Here is an 11,787-nt window from a genome sequence, read left to right as displayed (position 1 = left end):
GTCCTCAGATTGAACCTAGTTCACTCTGATCTTGAGGAGAGTCTATTGTTGCTGATTACGCTTGGTGTTGTCATTTTTTATGTAGCCTTACTCCATTTGTTCAATACAAGCAGCATTATCCTCATAAATGTTTGTAAGCTCATCTGTGATAGACTTCAAACCACAATTGCTTGAACATGTGTAATTATGGATCCAATCCACATACATTCACAAACTACTTCGTGAAGAGCAATAATATCTGCATGGTTAGAAGAAGTAGCAACTAGGGTATGTTCTGTAGACCTCCAATGTATCATGGTCTTACCCATGGTGAACACATAACCAGTTTAGGAATGACTTTTATGGGTCAGTGGGTCAGAGAGATACCCAGCATCAACAAAACCTTCAAAAACACCAATGTTGTTTTGGGATGGGGATAAAGGACGCTAGCCAGTGTTGGCTGCGTTCCTGGTGTATGATGGGTCTGAATCCATAATCTCTCTGTAGGGATAGAATAAGCTCATATTAATCGTACATCTCAAGTATCGAAAGATATTTTTTATACCAATCCAATGGTGTCGCATTGGCACGGAGCTATACCTAGCTAACAAGTTCACTGTAAATGAGATGTCCGGTCTTGTGCATTGAGCTAAGTACTATAATGCGCATATTGTACTTATGTAGGGCACTTCTGCCTCTAACACATCTTCGTCATCATCCTTCAGACGAAGATGATCCTTTTTAGGATCAAGACTACGGACAATCATAGGCGTGCTTGAAGGCTTGACCTTGTCAAAAGGCCTAAGTATCCATAAACACGGTGCTCAAGTTCCAAACTGAGATAAAATCATGTTCTTCCAAGATCCTTCATCTCAAACTCAGATTTCAAGTGTTCAGCGGTTTCCCTTAACTCTCTAAGGGCTTCAAATTAAGATCATTTAACCTACATGAACTGCGATAGAATCCTGAAATTGTTATGAAAATGCGCGGGCATTTACATATCCCTTCCCAATCAAGTAGTCACTTAGTGAGCATTTCAACCTCATTGCAAACGCGCTCTTTGGTCTAGAACCACTTGACTTGGGTAAATTAAGTTCACTAGGAACCTTCATGTATATTCCGTATCTAGATCCCCATAGAGATACGTAGTGACCACATTCCTAAGCTGCATGTTCAGTTATTTGGAAATTACCAAACTGACAAGGTAGTGGAGTGTAATGACATCCATTACGAGAGAGAATATGTCTCATCGTAGTCGATTCCAGGGCGTTTTGTGAGAAGCCTTGCGCCATAAGGCGAGATTACCATATTTTTTTCTCGTCACGCTTTCTAACGAAGACCCATTAGTTAATAGGTTTTATGTTAAGAGGTGTCGGCATCACTGGCTCGAAAAAGCTTCATCTTCGTTAGAGAATCCAACTTAACCTAGATCACATCTTTCCATTTAGGTCAATTTTCTCTAATTTGACATTCATTCATCAACGGAGTGTAGTTTGATATTATCGGACATAATAAACTCATGAGCAATGAAATGCATGAATACATCATCAATCATGATGGACTTTTTACCCACATCTCATGTACACTAGTGTAATTTTCAGAAAGCTCTATATTCTTATGAATAAGTTTTGACGTTGAGGCGTCCCCCAATGATAACCATAATCCGAAACATTTTCATGAGATGGATTTTGAGTGTCGATGATCAAATGATTGAGTTGTGCCAAAGCATCTTTCGAACCCATGGGCCTCCCACGCATCCTAGCTGGGGCCATGACCTGTAATGCCAGAGTGCCACTCTCTATGGCGTTGGTGTCATGCCTACCTCCGTGTAGGGTGGCATTACGTCCTCTCGTGGAGATGTCCATCCTTACAGGCATATTTACAGCATATATGTTTGATCTCGTCCTTTTAACGGGGATCGAGTTGAGACATAGTTGGGACAGGCCACGACAATTTCTGTCGTTCATATTGAACATCTGTGTTCTTATCTCTGGCTAATGACGGGAGGACTGTCTCATCAAAGTGACAATCCACAAATCTAGCGGTAAAGAGATCGTCTACCAAGGGTATTAAGTGGCGAATGATTGTTGGAGTCTCACATCCAACGTATTTACCATTCATCGGTGAGGACCCATCGTAGTGCGCGGCGGCGACGCAATAGGCACATAAATAGCACACTCAAATATGCGTAAGTACGAGATACATGTACCCAATCACTATCTGTAATGCAAAGATAGATTGAGTAGTGGTGGGTCGTAGACGAATTAGCATAACTGCATGCGATATTACATAACCCCAAGCGGATATAGGGTACATGGGAATATTATGTCCAACATCAGTCCTAGTGATATGCAATGATCATCGAAAGTCTTCGATGTAAACTCTCTAGCATTGTCAAGTCTAATTGACTAAGTGAGATGATCTGGGGAGTGAATCCGTCATCATATGATATGTGCTAGGACTGTAGTATGAGCAGCATAACAAGTGGACAATGACACAACACGTGACCAGCATGTTTGCCTGTCAACTAACATCATGAAATATTTTAACATCCGCAAGTTGGTTGAATAGGTCCATAGAATCCCCTTGGATGATTCTATGTAAGAACAGAATGAGTATTTTCGAATTATTTGCATAAGACGGTCACGATCCTAATTTCCATAAGGAACAGACTTTGTAGAATGAGCGAGGGGCTTTAGAAGTAACCAATGAGGATTTTGGATGGGCATGAGCGTCTGTAACGTTATTAGAAGCAAAGTTTGGTGATTGTAGCATCATCTGGAGCGCCATCACCATGATGGACATCATCCATGGTGTCCTGGATATGGACTGTGCCAGCCCTAAGATGGCGATGGATGGTGGCGGCGCCATAGGTAGCAGCGGCGGTCATACTTAGTCCAAGAATCAACCTTTAATTCGTGCTTCGTTTCGCTAAAAAAAATGGATGTCTCTGTGAAGTCTTTAGTAGACGGATCATCATATCATGACTAGGATGACTTTTCGTGACAAAGCCAATATGTGTCTAGATCTAAGAGATCTTCTCTCATAATTTTTTTGGATTTAATAGCTCGAATAGTGGTGACGTAAAGTTCACTAGAGAGACACATAAGTTTCTCTAAGATGCGCCTTTATTCGCAATCATTAGAGGTATTGCAAAGGAACTCATTTCCGTTCTCTACATGCGTTTTCTCATGGAATCCGTTAGCTTGAATGGCTCAATAGGGTTCGATTTGCCCTAGGAGCATAGAGAGTTTCTGTGATCAAGGTGCCATTTGGCAAGGGAATTTGGGCTATTCCATGTCCTTGAACTAATCTTGATGGCCCAACCATCGTAGTCACATAGGAATATGCTCAGAATTAAAATGGAGTCATAACGAAAAGAACTAGAAATTTTATTCATAAGCCAACGGAGTACATCATTGTTTCTTAATCATTAAGATAATCTAATCCAAATACTAGCTAATGCAAAACAATGGTAGTCGTTTGACTTCCTTTGATAACTCTAAAATAAATATGACAGAGTGAGTAGAGAGATATCAGTGGAGCAAAGCTCTCTTAAGTGCCACTTATCTCAAAACGTTCCTAGACATCATACTCATTTTGGATGAACCTGCTTGAAGAGAAACTAAGCCAATGGCATTTACTATGAAATATATGGAAATTGACCATTACATCTGTTGAAAAATAAAGACTAATTCAAAATCGGCGATCTATTGATCCCAACCAGATTTAAAGTCTTCAACCCTTAGTTCGAGATCACCTTCTTGATATTCTTGTTCCACATAGTGAGCTTCTCTTGCTTCACAATATGCTTTGTAGGAGGTGACAATATCCTCACGTGCTCTACAAATGTGTGCCCAATGACTGGATGATTCACATAGAGAACATACATTTCTTTGCTTAGACTCTTATAATTGAGGCATTTTGAAAGCGTCATTATGATGACTCTTAGTACTGGTGGCGCCATCAACATGGCCAGAGGCGTTACCTTCCTCTCTCTTTCCACATTGACCTCTTCGGTTCCGTGTCCACCTATTTTGGCTGTTACCTTCCTCAATAGAGCAAGAATATGGACCAGAACGTCCAGAATTTTTCCTAGATTTAGGGTTTCGCTCTTAGCGCCGTCTCTTAAGGGTGCAACTATAATTGAACTCTGGAATAGACTTTGTTCCCACTGGTCTCAAATTATAGTTCTTCACAAGGATGTTGCCATGCTTTTCAGCGATATTTATGGCTCTAATGAGCTCATGAAACCTTGTGATCCGTCCTGCAGTAACATCGATTTGATAGTTTTTAGTAACCATCAAAGTAGAGACGGGGAAGGTAGAGAGAGTCCTCTAAATCAACATCACATCTGTGATCTCTTTACCACATAATTCCACAATTCAATCAAGGATTTAATGTGAAATGATTCCAAGCTGTAATCAAGGACTGTCTTGAAATCACAGAAGCGGAGATTATGTCATCTCACTTCTAGATCAGGAAGCAGGGAGTCACGGGCATTGCCAAAGAATTCTTCGAGTGAGACCCACAGCCTTCTGGGGTCTTCTTCATTCATATACTCGTATTGGAGCGAATCATCCATATGATAAGTCATTAGGATGATGGCTTTTGCCTTATTTTCCTCCAAGGCTGCTCTATTTGCTACCAAAGCTTGAGCTTGCTCAATAGTTAGCACGTCCTGACTAGGTTCAAGAATCGTATCCAGGATTCCTTGGGCCTCGAGATGTTGGTGGACATCACGAACCCACTTGTGATATTCAGAGCCAATTGTTCCCAATGGAGCAAAGTCCAGTTTGTTCAGGTTACTCATCCTGAAAGAGAACAAGAAAAATGGTTAGTTTCGGAGCAAAAAGTCTACTACGAAAACAAAAGAAATTTCTGAGCGTAGTCGCTCCCAAGAAATTAAGAATTTCTGAGCGTGATGGCTCCTAAGAAATTTGATTCCAAGAGGTATTGGATTAGATCGAAACAATGATGTGTTTGTGGTCGATCGTATCTTCTCAACAAACTCTAAGTTTGGAGGTCTCAACAAGTTCCAAGCTTGGAGATAGCACCAACCCCCACAGTTCGGCTTAGGTCTCCCCTATAGAAAAGAAAGGGGGGGTAAAAGAAGGGAGATTGCAATCCCCCGAAGAAAAGAAAAGAATTTAAATCTTAAAGGAAAGTACACAAAAGCGGGAACTTTAATGAAAAATTACCTTGAAAAGGACAAATGGGGGTTGCCGGAACTTTTAGCTGGGAGTTGGCAGGAAAAAGGTGCTTCTGGCCAGTGGTTGGCCGGAATTGCCCTAAAAAGGCATCTGTCTAGTTTTCTGCTTGTGGTTCAGTCACTTAGGCGGACGGTTTGGTGACTTTTAGACTAGTTCTTGGCGATTTGCTTCCGGTTCCTAAATTTTGGGATCAAGGCATTGCTGTTGACAAAATTTGGTGGCAATTGGAGGTCCGGAAGGCGGTGAACTGGTGGATTCTCTAATTCTACTTTCGGTGGCCGGTTCGGTACTTTTCCAGCAGGTTCTTGGGATTCTGTCGCCGGTTCTAGACTCCTGGGATCAAGTTCTTTAAGGTGTGAGGCGGAGGCAAAAAAAGCTTCAAGGTTTTGTATTCGAATTTAGGTTTTGGGTATTTGTTTCAGATTTAGGGCTTCGTGTTGATAATGTGTTTCAGGAAAAAAGGATGCAGAGAACAGCAGAGAGAATTGAGAGAATGAGTTGTGCTTTCATTGATAATAGGGGCCTCTTTATATAGATGATTACTAACATAGAATCAGAGTCTTATAAAGAAACATAATCGTACAATGATTTAGATATCTTCGAAAATATCTGTAAGACTAACCCTATTATAACTCAGACAAACAACTAGAGTTTGGGCCAGACACACAATTTAATATTGAATTATAAGAATAAGAGCTTATCGAGTGCTTACGCTTTAACTAGGACTATCTTTTTTCTTTATTTATTATCAAAATTTGTGATTATATAATTAGAAACGCACTAATACTTTTAGAGTATTTTCAACAATGATTATCTTTTCTACTATATAAATCGACAAAATGTAAAATATGGTACAACTATTGTGAGACCACTGAGACCTGTGCACCTGCAACACTAACTATTTTTACGTTTAATATTGTCAAAACTTTTTTTTTCCTTTAAAAAAAAAAAGGAATTTAAACAATTAATTATCTACAGTTACTTTAAAATTAGTTAAATATTAACTTTGATTAGTCTATTGTAGATACTCCTTGTGTCGTGAACCATGAGATCGAATTGAAAATTGAACGTTTTAATAGAGTAATGTACTACACATTCTTAATACTCTTTAAACGATTAATTCTCAACAGTTACTTTAAAATTAGTTAAGTATTAACTTTGATTAGTCTATGAAAATTATTCTATGCACCGACGGTGCAAATAACTCAACACTTATAAGATGATCTCAACCCTTGATATTTATAATAAATATTTTTATTAATAACCTAAGAGTGTATTTAATATAATCTAACCATCCATTTATAGTCTATTGTAAATACTATTCTTTGTGTCGTAAACCATGAGATCGAATTGAAAATTGAACAGGAGTAATTATTGAAGGGATTCTCAATAATCCATTGAAGGGATTCTCAATAAGCCTGTCCATTTTCCAATCAATATCACAAATAGAAATCTTGCGTGGTAATTATTGGGGATTCACAGCCAACTCTTTTTCCCATTAAGCAACGCAAAACGACGTCGTAGCAGCTGAGTCGCTGGCCTCTAACGTCTGAAAGAAGCAAATATTCACCTCCATTCCCAAAAACTCAGACTGAGATAGATAGATTGAGGCAGATAGAGTCTCCGGTTCCATGTTGAAAAGATTAAACCTTTTGATGCCAGAAACGACGTCGTCGTGAGGCCCTAAAGCTCCAGCCTTTAGATCTACCTGAGCTCTCATTTGACTTCCCCACCAATCCAGAATCACAGATCGCATCCGGTGGTTTCCGATCTGAGCCTCCCCCAGAAACCCTAATGGCAGGGGCAGTCTCGGGGCTGTTCCTCCTAGACATCAAAGGCCGCGTTCTCATCTGGCGCGACTATCGTGGCGACGTCTCCGCCGTCCAGGCCGAGCGCTTCTTCACCAAGCTCATCGAGAAAGAGGTCCCCCTCGCTTTTTTCACTTTCCCAATTCTCCAAATTTCGCTTCTTTTAGTTTTCGTGGTAGTTTGATCCTGTGGATTGAATTTCGGTTTTGAGTTCGTTCTGTTTGCTATTAGCTGTGGAATTAGTGGATTCGAATCTGATGGCGGCATTGTTATGTGGTTCAGGTTGATGCAGAGTCACACGATCCGGTTGTGCACGATAATGGCGTAAGCTACATGTTTCTACAGCATAACAATGTGTACCTGATGGCGGCGTCTAGGCAGAACTGCAATGCTGCCAGCATTCTCTTCTTTCTGCACCGCATTGTTGATGTAAGATCTATTGGTAATTTATGAGCTTCGTGCCTGCGTCGATTCGTGGTTTGGTTTCGGTTTGAATTTGCGGAATTGGTGATTGGTTGTTGTGGATTTTGTGACTGGCAGGTGTTCAAGCATTATTTTGAAGAGTTAGAAGAGGAGTCGCTTAGGGATAACTTTGTGGTTGTGGTAAGGAGATTTTTTGTGCCGTTTCGTTTTGGTTGGTTTCGATCTTGGTGTTTTGTGGTTTGATGTGTTTCTGCGTGTCGTTTGTTGTAGTATGAGTTGCTGGATGAAATGATGGACTTCGGTTACCCTCAGTTTACTGAAGCGAAGATTTTAAGCGAGTTTATCAAGACTGATGCTTACAGGATGGAAGTTAACCAGAGGCCCCCAATGGCCGTAACAAATGCAGTGTCTTGGCGCAGTGAAGGGATACGTTACAAGAAGAATGAGGTACTTACACAGGGAAAAGAACAAATTATCCTTCTTTGAAGCAACAGACAGTGGATGACTTTCCTTTTTTCTTTTTCTTGATTCTTGCAGGTTTTCCTTGATGTAGTGGAGAGCGTTAATATACTCGTCAACAGCAATGGTCAAATCATTAGGTCTGATGTTGTTGGTGCTTTGAAGATGAGAACTTATTTGAGGTGTGTTTTCACTGTTATGTTTCCTCTAGCAAAGATATCTATTTTATTTCCTTATTCAAAAAAAGATATCTATTTTATTTAGTTTCTTTAATCTGTGTATTTAGTAGTCTATTTTGTGTTTCTGTAGCTGAACATATTGGTAGATTTATGCTCTTACCGAATGCCTAGTAAGCATAAATATTTAGATTGAGATTTTAATTCAAGAATTTCTAGTTTGTTTGCTGTATGCTAGTGTGCAAATCCATTTCTAGGGTGGAACTCATGTTTAGAGGACAGTGTTTAATCCTAAATCCTAATAAATATTGCTCTTAGAAATATTCAATAATTGTTGCTGTGAAAACCACTAACTAAACCCTTGGTTCATCATAAAAATAAAAAAATAAAAAAATAAAATTCTCTTGGAACCTCCCTCTTAATTTTCATACCCCTTAAATTCCCTTATCACGCTCAAATAAAATTAAATAATCATGACAAATCAAAAGGAAAAGAAATTTTACTGGGGGAGGTCTTCGTTTCATCACCTTCATGAAACTTTTCTTCGGCGACTGACCTCAACACCTCCAAATCGAGTAATCGACAACTGCAACAATAAAATAGGAGTGGGTACTTGAGTTGCAGACCTCACGCCTCCGCATCCAGTACTTTCGTTGAATTGTTATCCCAGCATCGTGTCATTATATCATATAATTAAACAATTATCAATAACCATATCAAAAACACACAAACCTGTGCAACCTCAATTTGTAGTTAGTTACCCTTTCATACATTACGTGGTGTTGAATGCAAGGGCTGTGGGTTTATGTCTGGCAGGAGTGCAGGACTCTTTTTCCTTTTTTCAGTTTTTCTTGCGAGAGGTAAATTAGGGTTTGAAGAATAATAAGTGTATATGGATGTCAGGAGAGCAAATGTGGACGTCTAAGTAGAAGATCTCTAGAAAATTTGACACTGATGGGCAGGGCAGATTGATAAAATTTTCAACTCATGAATTGAAGTTACTTCCTTTCTCACTTGTCTTCTAGGGGACTTCATTTTATTGGATAGCTGCAGATTTTCTCAATATGATGCGTGGCTGTAATTAGTTGAATCTGTGTGTCCTTTCTGCATTTGTAAATGTTGAAATCCTTTGCTATTTTGGTACTTCCTAGCATGTAGCATCTACTCACTATGATGCGTTCAACACTGTTCATTCACACCTATTCTTTCCTAATTCTCTGAATTCCAGTGTCAAGGTGCATACTTGCATTCAATATCTGTACTGTTTATTTTTGTCCTGAACAAAAGCCAAATACTTCTTTGTTGAATGTATAGTCTCTGCTAACCAATCCTTTTTTTTTTTTCCTAATAAATCTTATAGACCTTGATAAATATAAGGAAGTATCTAGTGTTCACATCTGATAAGGGTGTATTTACTGTTGCAGTGTCTTTTAAAATAATAATAATAAATTTTGTAGACCTTGCTAATTATAAGTGCATGCTTAAGTAAATCTTGTCATCTCATCTGATAGCTATATACTTATTTCCTGCTGCAGTGGTATGCCCGAGTGTAAGCTGGGCTTAAATGATAGAGTGCTATTGGAGGCACAAGGCAGAACAACAAAGGGAAAGGCCATTGATTTGGAAGACATCAAATTTCATCAGTATGTAGCTTTAATCTTTGGTATCTGAGTGCCGGTGTTGCTCTTATTACTGTTTGAGAGGTTACCCAATCAACATTCCTACAACCTCGCACTAAATCTTAAAATTTTCTTAGGTGTGTGCGTTTGGCCCGGTTTGAAAATGATCGGACAATATCCTTCGTTCCACCTGATGGAGCTTTTGATCTCATGACTTATAGACTGAGTACGCAGGTAACCTCATGCTCTATTAATGTACTTTTCTTGATTTCTCTTTTTTATTGGACTTTCTTTTTTGTTGTCAATTTTCTATTGGATTTATTGATTGTAATGAATTTCGTTGTATCTCTTTCAGGTCAAACCTCTAATTTGGGTTGAAGCTCAAATTGAAAGGCATTCAAAAAGTCGCATCGAGATCCTGGTAAAAGCTCGAAGCCAGTTCAAGGAGCGTAGGTATTGATTTTTTTCATGCATTTTCTGGAGATGGGAGGGGCTGGGGTATAGTTACTGCTGCATAATCATGCCTCTTGTCGAGTCAATTGCCCTGTGCTATGGGAACCCTAATGTCCAAGATTCCATTAGTACTAATGAAAATTTAATTTCACAGCACTGCAACAAATGTTGAGATTGAGGTACCTGTGCAAACCGATGCTACTAACCCAAATATTCGGACATCATTAGGATCTGCAACATATGCACCTGAAAATGATGCACTAATGTGGAAGATAAGATCTTTTCCTGGTGGCAAGGTATGGATTAATTTATTTATCTGTGCACACTTCAGGAGTTGTAGCTATACTAAATAAATTTTTAGGTTGTCTTTTGTGCTGTGCACTTCAGCTTTCTTATAATCCTGCTTTTAATTGAAATGTTATAGGAGTATATGTTGAGAGCAGAGTTTCACCTTCCAAGTGTAACAGCTGAAGAAGCAACTCCTGAAAGAAAAGCTCCTATACGTGTGAAGTTTGAGATACCATATTTTACTGTTTCCGGAATACAGGTATTCTTTTATGGACATGATTGCTTTGCTACTTACGGGACATCTAGATCTCTCTTAGACCATCATTTTTGTTAAGGACTCCTAGGCAGAAAAGATGGATAAGGTTTAAGGTCGTTGTCGGTTCTTGTTGAGTAGCATTTTTTAGATTCAAATTATTCTCAACTGGCAGTTCGTATGCAACAGAAACCACTAGAGAGTTCCATTTAGGATGTCAAGTTGATATAGTAAATGGTCGAGAGCTAGCCTGTTTATTATTAAGAAATAAGAAATAAGTAGTCTTCTAATAACACTCTTTCATGATTATGTTGAAATACGAACAATCAAAGCAAAATTAGTTTTACATTTACGTAAATGCTGGGTTTTGTAGGTTCGTTACCTGAAGATTATTGAAAAGAGTGGATACCAAGCTCTTCCATGGGTGAGATACATAACCATGGCAGGCGAGTATGAATTAAGGCTTATATGAAAGTTGCACACGCTTGATGTTTTCTGATCAACGGGATTCATGTATGATATTGAATGGTTTCAAAGACTGCCGGATAAGTTAAAAGACCCTATTGGATAGCCAGTTGCCTGGGATCAGTAAATGTTGAGAAAAATGGATTCCCTGACCTTTGATTTTGTCCATGCATTATAAATGTTTGTCCAACAGTGTTGTAAGTTGATGGTTACCGGAAGATATGTATCGAATTAAGAACCGACTAATGTTATTTTGGATTTTGTCTGCCTTTTGTTAAATTCTTGCGTGTCTACCTTTTCTGCCCACAGATATTGGAAATTCTCCATCCACTTTTTTGTTGATAGTCATGAATAGTACATCATTTTCTCTTTCCCAAAGTATTCATTATCTCAAATAAATTCTCCTGTAATGACTATATTAATCAATCGAAATTATTCTTTGTTCAAGTATTTTTACTAAATTCAGTGTTTTGGTTTTGGATGAAGGTGTTCATAATATATTTTATAATATAATTGTTTTGAATTACTTTGTTAAACGAGTTTACCAACACCGTAAACCCTCTAACCCTCTAGGGTTTATAAACGAACCACAGGAACTAAATTAATCGCCTATGTAGGGATAGAATTATGCTCAACATAAGTAAAAAATAA

General features: G+C 38.7%; 1 protein-coding gene across 1 annotated transcript; it reads left to right on the top strand.

Moving 5' to 3' along the window:
* Window positions 1–6,720: 6,720 nt before the first annotated feature.
* On the top strand, window positions 6,721–11,415 carry LOC112199923 (AP-1 complex subunit mu-2). The gene is made up of 11 exons (XM_024340914.2): window positions 6,721–7,115; window positions 7,283–7,429; window positions 7,541–7,603; window positions 7,694–7,870; window positions 7,961–8,064; window positions 9,594–9,701; window positions 9,815–9,911; window positions 10,033–10,130; window positions 10,285–10,426; window positions 10,555–10,677; window positions 11,045–11,415. The coding sequence occupies exons 1-11, from the start codon at window positions 6,987–6,989 to the stop codon at window positions 11,141–11,143; spliced, it is 1,287 nt and encodes a 428-aa protein (XP_024196682.1). The 5' UTR covers window positions 6,721–6,986; the 3' UTR covers window positions 11,144–11,415.
* The last annotated feature ends 372 nt before the right edge of the window (window positions 11,416–11,787 follow it).

Source organism: Rosa chinensis, chromosome 4, assembly GCF_002994745.2.
Source record: "Rosa chinensis cultivar Old Blush chromosome 4, RchiOBHm-V2, whole genome shotgun sequence".
Taxonomy (NCBI): Eukaryota; Viridiplantae; Streptophyta; class Magnoliopsida; order Rosales; family Rosaceae; genus Rosa; species Rosa chinensis.
This window is presented reverse-complemented; position numbering and strand designations above follow the sequence as displayed.

What these genes read in the sequence shown, in the direction of transcription:
- LOC112199923 (XM_024340914.2), top strand. Translation starts at nt 6,987, where the DNA reads ATGGCAGGGGCAGTCTCGGGGCTGTTCCTCCTAGACATCAAAGGCCGC. An exon ending in CCAAGCTCATCGAGAAAGAG is followed by an intron (nt 7,116 to 7,282) that starts GTCCCCCTCGCT and finishes TATGTGGTTCAG; the next exon opens with GTTGATGCAGAGTCACACGA. An exon ending in TTCTGCACCGCATTGTTGAT is followed by an intron (nt 7,430 to 7,540) that starts GTAAGATCTATT and finishes TGTGACTGGCAG; the next exon opens with GTGTTCAAGCATTATTTTGA.